This window comes from Haematobia irritans, chromosome 2 (genome assembly GCF_050003625.1).
Source record: "Haematobia irritans isolate KBUSLIRL chromosome 2, ASM5000362v1, whole genome shotgun sequence".
NCBI classification, from domain to species: domain Eukaryota; kingdom Metazoa; phylum Arthropoda; class Insecta; order Diptera; family Muscidae; genus Haematobia; species Haematobia irritans.
Window position 1 is genome coordinate 234,259,426 of NC_134398.1, and position 17,775 is coordinate 234,277,200.

Genomic DNA, 17,775 nt, shown 5'->3' on the forward strand with positions numbered 1-17,775 from the left:
TACGTAGCCTTTGACTAAAGTTTTAAAAAGTTCCAATCCAAAAAGGACAAAAAGCTTTGTTCGGTCTAAAGTGGTCTAAGTCATTTTTAGCCATGTTCTATTATCACTATTTTGAATTCGTACATACTAAAAAAATCTAAAATAAACATGATTTTAAGACCGAAAAAAGTGAATTTATATCTTATACGATTTTTGAGAAATTCCAAAAAAAAAACTTTGAACTTGTTCCCTGTAAAATTCGCTTTTTAGATTTAGCGTATTTTGGTATGGAGACATCGATATGTAAAGAAAAACATACTTTTTTGTGTTCGGTCGAAGCAGGCATCGAACTCACGACCCTTGGTATGCAAGGCGGATGTACTAAACATTGCTCCACGGTACCCAACTAAATGTATATTTCCGTTAAATAAACTTTGTTTAATATAAATATAACTGTTTGACTGTTGATGACAATAACAGCTACGTAGCCCAGTGGATAGTGTGTTGGCCTACAAATAGTATGGTCCGCGGTTCGATTCTCTGTCTTGGCGAATGGTAAAATTTAAAAATTATAAAATCGAATAATTTCTTCTACATTGTTTATATTACAGAAAAAGGTTCTAAGAACCAACAAAACCTCGTGGAGGTGAGAATGAGGCAAAATGCAATTAGTCAGAAAAGATTGTTTTTTTTTTAGTTAATCTTTATTAAATTGTTTTTACATCCTGGAAAGGAATAAACGTTTATCACAAAAAGTATATACTTTTCTTCCAAACAAACTTCCTTACAGCGAAAAGCAAATGAGAAACGATCTTTGTTTGTCTAAAATTTTGTTTGGGAGGAATGAATATTTTTGCGTGTATTCTCAGTAATAAAGGGAATATCAAATTTATTTTATATGAAACAAGTAAGGAAAGTCTAAAGTCGGGCGGGGCCGACTATATTATACCCTGCAACACTTTGTAGATCTAAATTTTCGATACCATATCACATCCGTCAACTGTGTTGGGGGCTATATATAAAGGTTTGTCCCAAATACATACATTTAAGTATCATTCGATCTGGACAGAATTTGATAGACTTCTACAAAATTTATAGACTCAAAATTTAAGTCTGCTAATGCACTAGGATGGAACACAATGTTAGTAAAAAAAATATGGGAAACATTTAAATCTGAAGCAGTTTTAAGGAAACTTCGCAAAAATTTATTTATGATTTATCACTCGATATATATGTATTAGAAGTTTAGGAAAATTATAGTCATTTTTACAACTTTTCGACTAAGAAGTGGCGATTTTACAAGGAAAATATTGGTATTTTGACCATTTTTGTCGAAATCAGAAAAACATATATATGGGAGCTATATCTAAATCAGAACCGATTTCAACCAAATTTGGCACGCATAGCAACAATGCTAATTCTACTCCCTGTGCAAAATTTCAACTAAATCGGAGTTAAAAATTGGCCTCTGTGGTCATATGAGTGTAAATCGGGCGAAAACTATATATGGGAGCTATATCTAAATCTGAACCGATTTCAACCAAATTTGGCACGCATAACTACAATGCTAATTCTACTCCCTGTGCAAAATTTCAACTAAATCGGAGGAAAAAATTGGCCTCTGTGGTCATATGAGTGTAAATCGGGCGAAAGCTATATAAGGGAGCTATATCTAAATCTGAACCGATTTCAACCAAATTTGGCACACATAGCTGCAATGCTAATTCTACTCCCTGTGCAAAATTTCAACCAAGTTGGAGCAAAACTCTGGCTTCTGGGACCGTATTAGTCCATATCGGGCGAAAGATATATATGGGAGCTATATCTAAATCTGAACCGATTTCAATAAAATTTTGCACATTTGACTATACTACCAATTGTACTACTCAGGCTTCTAAGGCCGTATAAGTGCATATCGGGCGAAAGATATGTATGGGAGCTATATCTAAATCTGAAGCGATTTCTTCCAAAATCAATAGGGTTCTATTTTGACCCAAAACACATACTTGTGCCAAATTCGAAGTCGATTGGCCTTAAATTACTACCTAATCCCTTGGTTACAAAAATGTGTTCACGGACAGACGGACAGACGGACATGGCTATATCGACTCAGGAGCCCACCCTAAGCATTTTTGTCAAAGACACCATGTGTCTATCTCGTCTCCTTCTGGGTGTTGCAATCATATGCACTAACTTATAATACCCTGTTCCACAGTGTGGCGCAGGGTATAAACATATGCACTAACTTATAATACCCTGTTCCACAGTGTGGCGCAGGGTATAAAAATTGTTGTAAACCCGGTTCGCATGGATATTCATCCATGAGGCACACAATTCATTCACTCTTATCAATTCAGAATTTATTCTCCCGCTGAATTTTTAATCTCTGCAAAACCCCGGCATATGCTTGTCTCACTGTCCAGCTTGGTTGTTTTTGAAGCAAAACAATTGATTTGTTTTGTTAGTTCGATTTCGGGATTTGCTGAGTGAATAACTCGTAAAAATGTATTTAAGAGCATTTCTAAAATATGCAAATGGGCCTATGGTTATCGTTGCTAGAAGGTGGGTACAACTGATTTTGTTGACATGTATATGGCCTGTGTCTATTGTATTGTTATTTAGCTGTAGCAGATTGGCTTATTACCACCATATCGGCAAGACCCCAATCCTATATGACAATATTGGGCAACAAGTTCAAAAGTGCGTTGAGAAATATGGTAATCGTATAGCGCTTTACTCGCATTATGATGATACCCAAGTCACTTTTGCTGAAGCCTATGAGGAGGCCTCTACTATGGCTGTTAAGTTGGAGGAGATGGGTTTACAGCGGGGAGATCACATGGCTATTTGGGCCCCTAATACCAAACAATGGTACATTACATTTTTGGCCTCCGCTTTGGGTGGTTTTCCCCTGGCCTGTCTGAACCATGCCCTGCAAAAACCAGAACTGGAATATGCTCTGCAAAAGGCCAAAGTTAAGCTAGTGGTCACAATGGACTCATACGGCAAAAGTAACTTTGCTTCAATTCTGAATGAAATGAACACAAATGGTTTGAAAGTTGTAATGAAATCACCGAAAAAGCAAGACAAATTTTTTAATTATGATGACATATTTCGCACCAAACCCGAACCTCACAAAATCTGTAATTTGCGATTGGAAGCAATTGCACATCAACCAGAGAAACCACTGTCAATACAATTTACATCGGGTACCACGGGCCAGCCCAAGGCTGCATTGCTTTCACACTTTGCCATGGTGAACCAAGCAATACACATGGGTTCAACTCTCCTTTTGCATGAAGGTCCTAAGACAGTGTGTATGACAGTACCTATGTTTCATATTTTTGGATTTTGTGTAGTGGCCGCCGCCTTGAATTATGGTAGTACGTTGTGTCTTCCTAGCCCAACATTTAATGCGCAAGCTGCTTTAGAAGCCGTGGAGAAGTACAGGTGCAATGTGCTTCTAGGAACACCTACAATGTTTGTGGACATGGTTGATAATCAGAAAAGACTGCAAAAGAATACTTTAAGCTTGGACTTGGCTTTGATGGGTGGTTCAGCGTGCTCTCCAGAGGTGGTGCAGAGAACCCGGCAAGTTCTTCAAGTATCCAACGTACGTCTGGGATATGGAATGTCCGAAAGTTCGGGGCTAGTATTTGCTGACGACGGTACAGAAAGTCCCGACAAGGCCATGTTGTCATGTGGCAAACTTTTGCCCCATGCCGAAGCCAAGATCGTGGATAACAATGGAAACACAGTGAAGATTGGTGAAATGGGAGAGTTATGGCTTCGAGGTTGGTTTTCTATGTTAGGTTACTTTGAGGATGAGGAGAATACGAAGAAAACGCTTGATTCCAGTGGTTGGTTAAAGACTGGGTGAGTAGTCGTGTGATTTTTCTACCCCTTTGCACTTTTCTATTTAATTCTCTTTATATAGCGATAAATTTATTTTGGACCCAAATGGGGTAGGTCGCTATCAGGGTAGAAAAAAAGACTTAATCATACGAGGAGGAGAAAACATATACCCCAAGGAAGTGGAGGACTTCTTGAATAGCCATCCAAGTATTTTGGAGTCGCAGGTAAGTCGTGTTAGCTATTAATGAATATAATTATACAATTTTGAATAGTTATACTATTCTGGGCTAATGTTAACTTCCGCAAACTGACCATTTTGGAGTATTGCTTTACAATTTCCTTGGACTGGCTTCAAATTCTAAAAGATACTTTGCTGATATTTGAAATAGTATTATTCCTTTCCACAGAAAAAGTTGATTGACGTTGAAAATTAACTGATGCAACCAACCTTTTACGGCCATTTTCATGTAGCTCCGTTAGGGTTTAACTGCCAATTAACAGAAAATAAATTTAAAATATCTTCTCTCCAGTTAAATTTAACTGGCAAATTTTCGGCAGTTAAGTTCCTAACTGGCATATGGAAAATATATGCAAGATGACAGCTTCGTCCATAATACGATTTAAAAGTTGGTTAGTTAACGGAACACTAACGGAGCTTTATGAAAATGGGGGTTAATCAAATAAAAAAATAAGTTAGTTAAGAAAATTATTGACATTGTTTTATGTCTTTAATTAAAATATTTAGTACCAAAAAAAATAAAATTTAAAAATATAATTTGAAATTTTCTTCGCAAATAATTAGTTTCTGTAGAAAAAATTAATCAAAGCATTAAGCTTTTAATGAAGTATATTTTTTATTTTTAATTAATGTTTTAATTGGTACTAATGTTTTCGTGATTGAAGCAAATTCAATTAAAAAGTTAATTATCAATTAATTAAGTTACCAAATAATAAAAGAAATTTGTGTGTTTATATCGACTTATGTTACACCTTTTAAGACATAGTGGAACTCTGAGAAAACTCCATACCTTTTTAGCGATGGTTAAAATACACTTTCTTTGGACTCAGTTAGTGGCCCAGGCCATGCGATCATAGATTAACTATAGTTCGGTTCTAGGAAATAATAAAAGACTACATCAGCTCGCCAAATAGTTTATTAGTGTTGGCTGTCAAATGACATAGCCTGGACACTTGTTATTTCTTATGGGACATGTATATATTTCATATGTACCATATACTCGAAATCGAATACTATTTGGTATTGATCTTAAACCAACGATACGTTCACGACTAAATCCGTAGTGCACAGAAAAAAATTTCACAAAAATTATAATTGAGTTTTTAAAAATATGCAATTAAAAATTTAATTGATTCAACAAAATTTTTAATTGAATACTATTATCAATTAATTTCGTGATGGAATCAGATTTTTTTGTTTTGTGTGGTATGGTGCCACTTTACATAATCAAAATATACAAGAAATTAATAAAGATTTCCTACCCTAATGAATATATATTCTTTTGCTGAACTTTCAGATTATCGGAGTTCCCGATGAACGTATGGGGGAAGAAATCTGTGCCTATATACGATTGAAAGATGAAGTGGAAACCTTGACATTGGATGACATTAAAGCTTTCTGTAAAGGACAACTGGCCCATTTCAAAGTACCCAAGTATTTAAGAATTGCTACGGAATTTCCAAAAACTACCTCAGGGAAAATCCAAAAATTTAAATTACAAGAAATGTTTAAAGATGGCCAAAAGTAGGTGGGATGAATGTAAACAAAAGCAATAAAATGCGTGTAAGAAAAGTTTTGGTGAGGAGGATAATAAAGGTTTCGTTTATTTACTTCAGGCTCACACAAACACATACATTAATATCAAAAGCCGACATGCAACATGTGTGTTTTGGCCAAGAATGATGGTAGTGGTAGTAGTGATGGCAAAAAAGCCCGCCAGATTTTAGACTCATCAGTTGCGCAAGACATTCGTTATGTTGCTAAGGAAGAGCCGAGCTCAAGAAATCCAACGAAACTTTCCTCAATCAGGGCTAGCACGTTTGCCATGTGCCGCTGACAAATCAGAACACTTTAGACTGGCGGAGTTAACGGTTGATTTTTGAAACTAAAGCGGATCTCACGCAAAGTTGTAAAAAAACAAATACCTAACGGTTACTTGGCATAAAGGAAACGGAAACGGTGCGGTTTGAAAAAAAAAAAAAATAAGAAAGAATAAAAAAGAAGTTACAACCATAAAAACGTAGGCTAGTATTTGTTCTTTGATGGTATTGCCTGTGCTAGTGTATGTGTGTTTGTGTGCGAGATAAAGTCTATGGAAGCGTTTGCGAGTGAATGTATGTGTGTGTGTGTGTTACCAATAAATATGTAAATTTTTTGGCAACTCCATAGAAAAGTGGTTTACCCATAGATATTTTGGCTAAACAACAACAACAATAGTAATAATAACTGGCAGTAGCAGCAGAAGTAGCAACAGCGAAAACCAACAACAACTTAAGAAAAGAATATAGAAAAGTGGAATTAAAAGCAGGAAATATAATGAATTAAATGAAAAAAAGTGCATAAATTAAAAGTGAAGAAAAAAAGAAATCCAAAGCTACGAAAGGAAATCCCTCGTTATGTCCCCATTTTGCAGATAGTAAAAAAGAGATTCCTTACCAATGTCAAGTGTTGTGTAACCACCGATAGACCGAGTGCATGAAAACCATTCCAAGAGTAGTGTGACGAAGTCAAGCAATGCATTAGGATAACCACCATGTCACAACCGAGTAAACGAGGTGGACGTGGTGGAGCTGCAGCCGCAGGAGTGGGTCGTAAGACACCCTCCTCGGTTGCGGGCGCTGCCAGCAATACACCGGACGATTCGACCAGCGAACGGAATACGCCGGCCAGCAAAGCTGATTCAGATCCAAAGGATGATAGTTCAATTAATGGCGATCGCAAAGATCCGGATGCAGCACCCAAGCCACCAAGTGCTGGGGCATCCATACGCGAGACGGCCAATAAAGTGTTGGCCCTGGCCATGAAAGCTGAATGGACACCCATCGAACAGGAGTTGAAAAAATTGGAAAAATATGTGGCTAATCAAGGAGAAGATGGAAATACCATACCTCTGGCTGGTGTGCATGATCCCGTAAGTACATAAAAAGAACATTATACTTTCCTCCCGAACCAAATTACTTTTTGTCAAAAAGTATTTTCTTTAAAATCAAATAAATATGAATTTATAATATTTTTTCTTAAAGACAAGAGAAATCAACACTTGTCTAAAATTTCGTTCTTCACAAAAAAAAAAAAATCTTTCAGAATATTAGCTTCATGTTACAGAAGAGCGTTGCAAAATGAAAAATGTTGAATTTAACCGTCGGTATGAGGATACAGCGAAACAATAGCGAATTGATAATTGATCATACTGAGTTATCAATTTAATTTCTTCGTGTCGCAAACATCCGTGAATGAATATTCACTGATAATTAAGCAGCTTTTTTATATTAAAATTTTGAAAATTGAATGAGATCTTTCCGGCAGTGTAGATGAAACAAACATTCATTGGCCAATATCAACACCATTTATTGTATTATTTAAATTCTAAACAATTTGCGCACGGTTTACCAAAACCGTGAAAATGGTGCAGGCTGATTTATCCATTATTTCTTTACGAAAGGAGTGATATATTTTGCTTAAATATACCGATCAGGGTAAGGTTGCAAAATTATCCTTGTGAAGTGGACAAGTAGAGATCATGTACCCTGTCGTCTGTAAATGGATGTTCATAGGAAAAATAGACAAGTTTTCAAATAAAATAAGTAGGTAAAAAGGATTAAGAAATTTTTGACATTTTATCATAAAATTATATGATCAAAATTGGCTTGAAGTCATGAACTAATAGCTGGTATTGTAGGTTTCCATTGTTTTATTCTTGAAAAAGTAGTTTTTCTCGGATATTTCAACACACACGGTGATCATCTTCAGCGAGATATATTTTATAAAGAGGTAAACTTCCTCCTTACAAAGCTTATGACATAAATTTGATAGTGATAATGTTACTAAAGTTTAACATATATAACTGCTGGTTCTAACACATCAGGTAAAGTAGTATGACCATACGATTTTTTTAAATTCCTTCATTATGTTGAATTTGTGAAAACTCTTTTCATCTCGCAGACTAAACCCTAAGTATAGACAAAGTTGATGATTTAACTTATTAGTAAGGACAGGTAATGCAACGATATGTGAAATACCTCATTACATCCCTTAATACAACGCATTCCCATACTTCGATGTCGTCTTTCCCCTATCTATTCGTCTATATGGCAAATGAATATCACAAAAAAAATCAATTGAAACGGAAACTATCATCTTTTTCCAATATCAATTCGATGATAGTCAGTATAAAGCTGGTTACAACAATATACCCCTTACCATCGTCTCCCTTACCAACACGAAATTGTTTGTTTACTTGACAAAATAACCGAAAATACCAAAGCGACCCACAAAACAATGCCGCCGCCATCGAATCGTCAGCACATCCTGAAAGACAACAAGCAACACGATACTTTGCAATAAATACATCTGCATTAATATCTATGAATAGTGGTGGCATTTCTCCAACTCCCCACTACCCCCTAGCCTGCTTTGAGCTTCCGTCTACTACAGGTTGGATGGCAATGCCTTTACAGGCATTATATTCATTTGGATATTCGATTGAAGTTTTCCCCATTGGGTGGCGTTTTTGCGTTGCTTTGGTCCTAATGTTTCCCTCCACTTACTCCTTTCTTGCGTTTTTGTTGTAGGGCTTTGATTTCCTATTAAATTTATTGCCACAATTGCTAAAAATAGACAGAAAAGTATCTTTGGTATCTTCAATCCTTTCTAGTCCATGTAAATCAGTTTACCACCCACAGTATCATGCGAAAATACTTGGAATGCCTAAATATACAAGTACCATCTACAAGTATCAAATGACAATAAGTTAATGAGAGAATAGGTTTTTTTTATTTCATTCTAGCTGAACTTACACTTGCCAACAAAACGAGTAGTGAACAAATTATGACTGCACGAAAAAATGTATTTTCATCAAAAAAAAAAAAAATTAATATAATATTCATGTATTGTCACTTTGCCATAATTTATTTACCGAACATGATATTTCTGCCTATTTATCTGTTCAAATAATGCTACAAATTTCGATAATGGAGAAATTGTTCTGAAACTTCATACCAAATAGGGATACAAAAATAGATTTTTGACAAAAAGTCTAGTCAACTTTCAGTAATCTTAAAAATTAAGATTACTGAAAGTTCAGTAATCTTAAAAATTAAAAGTCCACACTAAAAAAAAACATGCCCTGTTCCATAGATTTCGTTTTTTGCCTTTCCAGCTTTTTTTTCTTCATATGCTATCACAGTCCTTTAAAAACGAATTAACCACAACTTTATTTTCTAAATTAAGACTCGACTTCCAGTAGAAATTATGCTATGTTTCAAAGAAAAATCGTCTTTAAAATAAAGTGTTGAAAAACTTGTCTTATATTTGAACGATTTTTTGCTTTGTAGTCAAGATGCAAAAAGAAAACAAATTTAAAGACAATTTCTTTAAATTTAAAGACTTTTTCTGACCTTAGCCCAAACATTTTTTCTTTCATGTTATGATACCAATCTTTAAGTGAAATCACTTAATTATAAGGATAATACGACTTCATTGAAAAGTTTATCGACTTTTGGGCAAGGAAATAAACTTTACATTAGATAAATGCGTCTTCTATGCTAAGCAAAATTTGCATTTGTATTTGAAAGACATGAAATCTTTGACCTCACGACAATATTTTTTTCAGTGCACCATATAAAAAGTTTAAAAGTCGAATTTTCCAATTTTGGGAAGTTGACTTGGAATTTGACATTTACAGATTTGTTGATCCATAAAAAGGATTGGCAAAATGTGATTCATATTGGTCCGACCTTCCGATTGCATATTCACTAAAAAAACAAAGATTACTTGGATCCAAAGACTTTGACCTTCACATAAGGATTTTGGTATTAATTCCGAGCAAAATATGCGCCTTCTTTAAAATAAAAGTTTGAAAATCCAAATTATAACAGAACTTCAAAGTAAAAACTGTTTTCTTAATTCCAAAAAAACTTTAAATCAAATATAAAAAATCCTCAAAATAAGTCTTAGCCTATATTTAAAGCGTTTTGATCTTAAATCTGTAGTTTTAATATTTCATTTAATTTAGGAACGATTTTTGTAAAATCAAAAATGATTTTCATTACTTTGTCATAGTTCAAAGACATTCAACTTTAATTTCCAAAGGTTGTGTCCTAGCCACCGTGGTGCAATGGTTAGCATGCCCGCCTTACATACACAAGGTCGTGGATTCGATTCCTGCATCGACCGAACACCAAAACGTTTTTTAGCGGTGTATTATCCCATCTCAATAATGCTGTTTCCATTTCTGAGGGTTTCAAAGCTCTAAGTGGTTTCACTGCAACGCCGTTCGGAACGCCGTTCGTACTCGGCTATCAAAAGGAGATCCCTTGTCATTGAGCTTAACATGAAATCGGGCAGCACTCAGTGATAAGAGAAAAGTTCACCAATGTGGTATCACAATGGACTGAATAGTCTAAGTGAGCCTGGTACCTCGGGCTGCCACCTAACCTAACCTAAAGGTTGTGTCCTAACTATATGAAAACCAATTTTTGAAGCAAACATTATGAACTTTCTTTTAATTAAAATTGCATTATTTTAAAGAAATTTGTCCTTAATATAGTGTAAATTGCGCATCCTAAAATTTAGGTTGCGTAATCTTTAATATCACGTAAATATTTTTTCAGTGTAGCTGCCAAATTTCTATGCAATTTGAATCTTGAATATGGTGTTTTAATATATCTTCGAAATTTGGAATGCTATTTTGCCTCCATAAAGAAACATACCATAAAGAAACTTACAAAAGTTAACATATCCCTAAAGTTATACTCAGGACTCTATAAAAGTTAAAAATTTAAAAAAGCGCTCCAATCGCAGCGCTTACACCCCCACACACGTCTTACAAAACGACAATTCTCGGGCCTAGGGTACCAATGATCGATAGTAAGGGGCACCAATGCAGGGTGGCAAAATAATGACGGCGTTTATAATATTACTACAATATAGGTGTAGCATAATTTTAGGATCAATTCCTAAAACAGAGAATAACTTCATCATCCTAAAAGTATGCTTTGTTCAAATAAATTATACCAGTTGAACTACTCTGTTGTTAGGTTAGGTTTGAAATCAAAAGCTCGAATAGTCTGCCACAAACAGAAACAATCAACTCTTCCATCAACGCACGGATTGACGCATGGTGTGTAATTCAACCTTAAAGAACTTCCAAAAATGTCCTCCCAAAGAAGTTCTTTATTTTAACTATCTAGGAGGTTCTTTAACAAGTGATGCAAATTCAGTGCACTTCATCGCTTTTACACCACTTCAGGATCCAAAAATAACATTTTCACTACTTTTTTTGGCGACGCTTTTTTGCTGGGCCGTTATATGAATTTTCAATCTCTGTCTGAAATTACTTTTATTATTTATTATTCTATAGAAATGTTTCAATTAAATTGTTTAGTCGAGTGATAAAAACGATTACTAATTGCATTAAAAATCTTTCTATCTCGTTTCAGAATACAGGGATGACACCCCTCATGTATGCCACCAAAGACAATAAAACTTCAATTATGGATCGAATGATTGAGTTGGGAGCCGATGTAGGAGCCAGAAATAACGTAAGTATCTCTCAATTCCCAACTACAAGAAGTAGCCTATTTAAAGCACAAATATCTTAAAGTCTTCCCAAAGAGAGAGAGAGAGAGTGAGACTGCAATAAAAATAAAAACAAACATCAGTCATCGACCATAAAACAAAAACAAAAGGAACGAAAACACAGCTCTAAATCAATACACACCACACTTAAAGAAACAAAAATCAAAGTTGGTCAAAAGGAAGTCGGTCTGGCTCTATTAAAGAGCCTTATACACGCAATCATTTCTGTAACTGCTAACTGAATTGAAATGGAAACTTAAGAATATGGGCTCAAAGCACATGTGCGTCAGTGCGTGCTCCCAAAAAACCATGCGGAACTCCCAAGCAGAGGTCCATATTGATATGAACACAGCAGTAAGAATTGTTGCGGTAGAGAGAATGCGTTTAATGAACTATGATTCCCATGATGCATTTTGAAAAAAGATAGTCGAACTAAATTTTGCTTCGCTAGACTTAAAATAATTTCCACGTTAACGGTGACGATTCATTATGATTTGGGACAAGCGTGTAAACTTCATCAATGTAACATTAGCCAAAAAACAAAAAATCCTTGACCTAAATATTCTTACATAGGAGTTTGTTGTGGATGTCTACGAGTGTGTGCATGTGTCCAGCACAAAATACTTACGTTGACCAAGGGCGACTTTAATGGAACGTCAAGTGGTGAATGACGGCCAAACTCCTAAAAGAAGTAAAGGAAAAAACGCCACATGATTTGTTCGCTAACCCACTCTTTCACCGACATAGTAAAGTAGCTATTTTTAGTGGTGTTGTTTTTTCTTCAAAATCTATGTTTACCCCCATTATAAACCCTTACGTAGGAGTGCATGGGAAGCAGGAAGCAAGCTACTTCCATATTTCACACTTTTTCTATGGACATAAATGGTCTCTGTGAGGGTATTTTCTTTTGACTTGAATCATTTTGGTTTAAGTTATGGTTAAATATTTCCTTTGGCGTTTGTGATTTATTTATCTTCGAGAATATTTAGTAAAATGTATTTATCCAATAAAATAATTGGAATTACGTGTATGGTGGCAACCGTTGACTAGCTGAAAATTTCATATGTCGTAGGCAGAATTCTTCTATTATCTTTCACAGAATGCTTACAGTAAAATCAGACTTACCTAAACTGGTAGCAACAGCGGTGGAATGGTTGGCATTCCCGGTTTGGATAATGTTGTGGCTTCAATACCAGGCACTGACTAACTCTAACAATTTGTATCTGTAGCGGATACAGAAAACCATAAAAACCCAATCACTTGTTGAGATCTATAAAATTTTTAGGATTTTCAAATTGAGTTTTCACTATTTTTAAAATCGAATTTGAATTTTGATTAATTGGGTGTTTTGTAAATTCAATTCCATGCATAATGGAACATTTTAAAAATTAACTTTTTTTCAATTTTGGAGATAAGTGCACCGTATTTAATATCACAACGGAATATTGTTTAAATGTTCCTGTAAAAAGACTAAAGAAACACCACATTAAAAACTTCTAAATCGGTGTAAAACCTATTGTTATAGGCGTGAAACAAGGAGATATGTCTTTCTTTATGACCCCAACCATTAGTTGCTAAGCTATGCGGCCAGTATTGCCAAACTTTAGGACCCCAACCATTAGTTGCCAGTATTGGGGATTTTTTTCCTGGATGGGGACAAGGTTTGGTGTTGGGATCTTGGTAGGGAATTGCAATAAATTTGGTGATTTTTTTCGGTTCGGTGTAATAAACCAGGTTTTTTATTTTTTGACTCAAGCGCTTATTTTGGGGCCCAGCGCTAATGTATAATTTTATTCAGATTGGTCAAGGCATTTTTCTACAACTGTGAAAACATTTCGCGACCAAACTGTTGCTTCCTCATCACTGATTTGGAAAATTATTACTTGAGTATTAAGAAGTAGTAAGAAGTAATTACATGGTGACCGATCTCTTATTCTGATTTCTCTTCTTCAGCATTTTGAAGACGATTACTGGTCTCCTGGTGTTGTGTTTCAAAATCTTGATCTTATTATAGCTTGCATGCTCACACAACAAAAATATTTTTTGTCTTCAATCACGAAATTAATTGATCCAATTAATTTCTAATTGAAATGTCTTCAATCACAGAAATGATAAATTCAATTAAAAAATTAATTTTAGTGATTGAATTTTGTTTCAATTAAAGAAAATTGTTGAATCAATTAAATTTTTAATGGAATATTTTTTCAAACTCAATCAAGACTTTAATTGGAAATATTTTCGTGAAATGTTTTTCTGTGCTGTTAGGACAATTCAGTTCATTTCAATTTTTAAATTATTACTGATTTTCTACAGAAGAGCTCATTTTGGGAATTTTTGTGAGGAATTCTAATTTACATTGGAGATTTTTGGGGTCCCAATTCGGGGACAAGAGCCAGAGCCACTGTTGCCAAGTACCATTCACAACGGTTCGTTTTTGGATATAGCCATCTAAACACACACTGCGATAATGCCAACTATTGTTTATAAACTGGACTTGACAAAGCTATAAACCAATAAGCAATTATATTGTCGAAATTTTCACAAGATTTGCGGTTTTAGACTCTTACAGCTACGTGTCGCATTTTCTGACATTATTGCGTTTTAGATCGATTGCTCAATTTTACTTAGTGAGCAGAACACAAACTAATTTGTGGTGTAACTGATAAAAGGATGGCCAAGGAAATGTCAATGACGATGTTCGTCCTGGTCGCTCGAGCACATAAACAACCGATGGCCCGATTGTAGCAGTAAAGGAAAAAAATTTGAATAATCGTCGAATTAATATCAGAATAGTCGCTCGCTGAAACGACAAGGAAAGGATGCTTCAGAAGTATTTCGAGGATTGAATAAAAAGGGCATCAATTTATATTAAACGCCGTTCAGGCGCCAATTGATAAGACAGAAGTTCACCACTTGTGGTATCACAATGGCTTAAATAGTCTAAGTGATTCTAAGAGATAAGAGATTGCCACAATACCTATCCTAACCTAAGTTTATATCTGAAGAGATTTATTAAAAAAACAAGTAAGTAAAGTCTAAAGTCGGGCGGAGCCGACTTTATTATACCCTTCACCACTATGTAGACAAACACTTGTGTTAGCATCTCTAAATCTAAATCTGAACCAAATTAGATCAAACTTGACCCACTTAAATATCATATTAAAAATATTCTCTGTGGAAACTATCCAGTCAATTGGAGGAAAATCCCATTGAAAATGGGTCTAAAATATGAAACAGCCTGCCATATTTCCCCAACTCTGGTGTACGTATATATAGGAGCTATATATAATCTGAACCGATTTTGACTAAATTTGACATGCATCGTTAGAATAATAATTCTGCAATATCTGCAAAATTTCGCGGAGTATAAATTTGGCATATGACCACGGGATATGAGTGTAAATCGGGCGAAATATATATATGGGAGCTATATCTAAATCTGAACCGATTTCAACCAAATTTGGCACACTAACCCGTACTATTAAATGTACTCCATGTGCAAAATTTGAAGTAAGTCAGGGCAAAACTCTGGCTTTTGAGGCCGTATAAGCCCAAATCGGACGAAATATATATATATGGGAGCTATATCTAAATCTGAACCGATTTTAACCAAATTTGGCACACATAACGACACCATCAAAGGTACCTCTCGTGCAAAATTTGAAGCAAGTCAGGGTAAAACTCTGGCTTTTGAGGCCATGAAAGTGCAATCGGATGAAAGTTATATATGGGAGCTATATCGAAATCTAAACCGATTTCTATCAAATTTAGCAAGTATTGGTAGAATGTCAATTCTACTCTCTGCGCAAAATTTCACGAAAATCGGTAGTAAACTTTGGCCTCTGTTGCCATATGAGTCTAAATCGGATGAAAGATATATATGGGAGCTATATCTAAATCTGAACCGATTTGGCTGATATTTTGTAAGTTTTTCGGGACTCATGAAAAATGCGTATGTACGGAATTTGAAGAAAACCGATTGATAAACACGTCAATTATGACCAGATCGGGGATAAATATATATGACAGCTATATCTAAATCTGAACCGATTTTTTCCAAATTCAATACTGATTGTCTTTGTTACAAAAAACGACGCTGTGCCAAATTTGAGGACGATCGGCCTTAAACTGCGAGTTGTACTTTGCACACAAAATTACATATACAGACAGACGGATAGACAGACAGACAGACAGACAGACAGTCAGACAGACAGACAGACAGACAGACAGACGGACATCGTTAAATCGACTCAGAATTTAATTCTAAGACGATCGGTATACTAAACGATGGGTCTCAGACTTTTCCTTCTTGGCGTTACATACAAATGCACAAACTTATTATACCCTGTACCACAGTAGTGGTGAAGGGTATAAAAAACGGATTTATATAGGAAAGATTAAAGTTAATTATTTTGTCTAGTAGTCAATATAAAGTTGATCGTTTGTTACTTTCATTAGTTATTGGGTAAACATCCATTCTAGAAAGATAAACGGAGATTCGCCCCACAGACATTTGACATAAGAAGGCATGAAGCGACTTTCGCACAGACATCCATGGGTTCTCCATTCAGTAGGTGTTGTCTTAACAAATCAGGAGTATGTCAACTTTGGTAAGATTGTGTACAATGGAAATTATTTAGGTTTGATTTTTTTGTAACCTCCACTCGATTTTACCTTTTTCTGGTATTCTGAATAGAAGTACTTGCTGATGCACATAGTACTTAAACGAGTTAAGTTAATTAATTTAAAACAATCAGATAGGAGGAACCATATCAGTAATACTGAGTTGTGACGGAATCGCGTCATCCAATCTTTGTGTATCATGGAAGAGAAGGACAAATTTAATGAACAAAAATTACACTGCCACTTGACGAAGAACTCTCTGCCATAATCGTTATCTGGATATTAATCATATCATTCCTCATGTTGGCTTTCACATATAAATTAACTCCATGCCACCGTTGTTTTCCTCAACAATCCAAGCTGGGTTGTAATGTAGTGCTGGAATGTGAAATGACCTATTAACTGTTGACTTTTACGCTGTTGTTGTGTAGTCCAACTAGAGGAATGAGGGTGATTGTGGTCATAAGCCCTTAAGAAAGTGTGACCACAATTAATCAAATGGTCGTTAAGGTTTTGGCCTTAGCCAAAAATTGCACAAAAGGAGTTGAGTGCTTTTATTTTAGAATTTAGCCATAATACCTTTTGCATGTCTCTACAGATACTGAGTTTTTTTTTCATTTTCTTAGTTTCTCCATTCAATTTCTTAGTTAAGAAATATATAAAGGTGTGCTCCTCGCCGACAATGTCTAATTACATTTAATTTTGATAATGCAAATTCCAATGGTATGGCATTATTTAGCAGCGAGGAGTCGGATAACCTCAGAGGGCTATCGGCGACGCTTAAAAACTAAAAGAAAACTCAAACATTTTTATATATCTTTCACCTCCTTTGACCTTTTTTGCTTTGGCATGTTTGCTGAGTTTCAATTATGTAAAAATATCATTTGGCAAATGGAAGTGTTTGCGAATGAAAAAAAGAAGTAATTCTATTGTGGCATGCAGAGAATTGTAGTCCAGTCGTGGAATAGTTTTGGGCGTAATGATAGTGTGTAAATCAAATGTCATCATCAGGCAGGTTTGGTGGGAGCTTCTGCCACGCATTCCTTTAGCATGGCCACAAGAAAGACAGAGTGGGTGCAAGGGCCATTAATTACATAAGAAGGTCACATTCTTATAACGGATGTGATGACAACTACATTTTACTTAGGTCTAACGATACATTGTTACTCATGGTCGTAGGGTGGGAGCAGTCAAAAAATATTACACTTAATGGAATTTTAAGTGAGAAATACTTTTGCTATAATTTGTTATGTGAAAGTGCAATTATTCTTATTTTTCGGAAAATTTCAATGGACTATGGTCACATAGGGAGATTTTAAAATTTATGAAAAATTTGTGAAAACAACAAATTCGTTAGCTTCTGTATGAAGGGTTCATACAGATTGTTGAGTTAGAATACAATTATTTGAACAAAAAAATTAATTGAAAATGCCAAAAGAAATCAATGAGTCGAAAACATCACATACTTGTGTACTTAGATTTGATTTCAAACTACTTTTTAA

The 17,775-nt window shown here is 35.1% G+C and overlaps 2 protein-coding genes across 3 annotated transcripts in view; both read left to right on the forward strand.

Annotated features, from left to right (window-relative positions):
• Window positions 1-2,439: 2,439 nt before the first annotated feature.
• On the forward strand, window positions 2,440-5,667 carry LOC142227417 (medium-chain acyl-CoA ligase ACSF2, mitochondrial-like). Its single transcript, XM_075297961.1, has 4 exons — window positions 2,440-2,541; window positions 2,602-3,855; window positions 3,917-4,058; window positions 5,370-5,667. The coding sequence occupies exons 1-4, from the start codon at window positions 2,483-2,485 to the stop codon at window positions 5,598-5,600; spliced, it is 1,686 nt and encodes a 561-aa protein (XP_075154076.1). The 5' UTR covers window positions 2,440-2,482; the 3' UTR covers window positions 5,601-5,667.
• A 45-nt stretch (window positions 5,668-5,712) lies between these two features.
• nompC (no mechanoreceptor potential C) overlaps window positions 5,713-17,775 on the forward strand; it is a 59,852-nt gene continuing 47,789 nt past the window's right edge. Inside the window, exons 1-2 of one of the 2 annotated variants that reach the window (XM_075297963.1) lie at window positions 5,713-6,983; window positions 11,512-11,613. In XM_075297963.1, the coding sequence (XP_075154078.1) occupies window positions 6,606-6,983; window positions 11,512-11,613 (480 nt within the window). In that variant the 5' untranslated portion in view covers window positions 5,713-6,605. The remainder of the gene's footprint in view (window positions 6,984-11,511; window positions 11,614-17,775) is intronic. The other variant, XM_075297962.1, reaches the window with a different exon arrangement.

Coding starts and splice junctions, on each gene's coding strand:
- LOC142227417 (XM_075297961.1), top strand. CDS start 2,483: ATGTATTTAAGAGCATTTCTAAAATATGCAAATGGGCCTATGGTTATC. Junction 3,856..3,916: donor AGTGGTTGGTTAAAGACTGG/GTGAGTAGTCGT, acceptor CTCTTTATATAG/CGATAAATTTATTTTGGACC. Junction 4,059..5,369: donor CAAGTATTTTGGAGTCGCAG/GTAAGTCGTGTT, acceptor CTGAACTTTCAG/ATTATCGGAGTTCCCGATGA.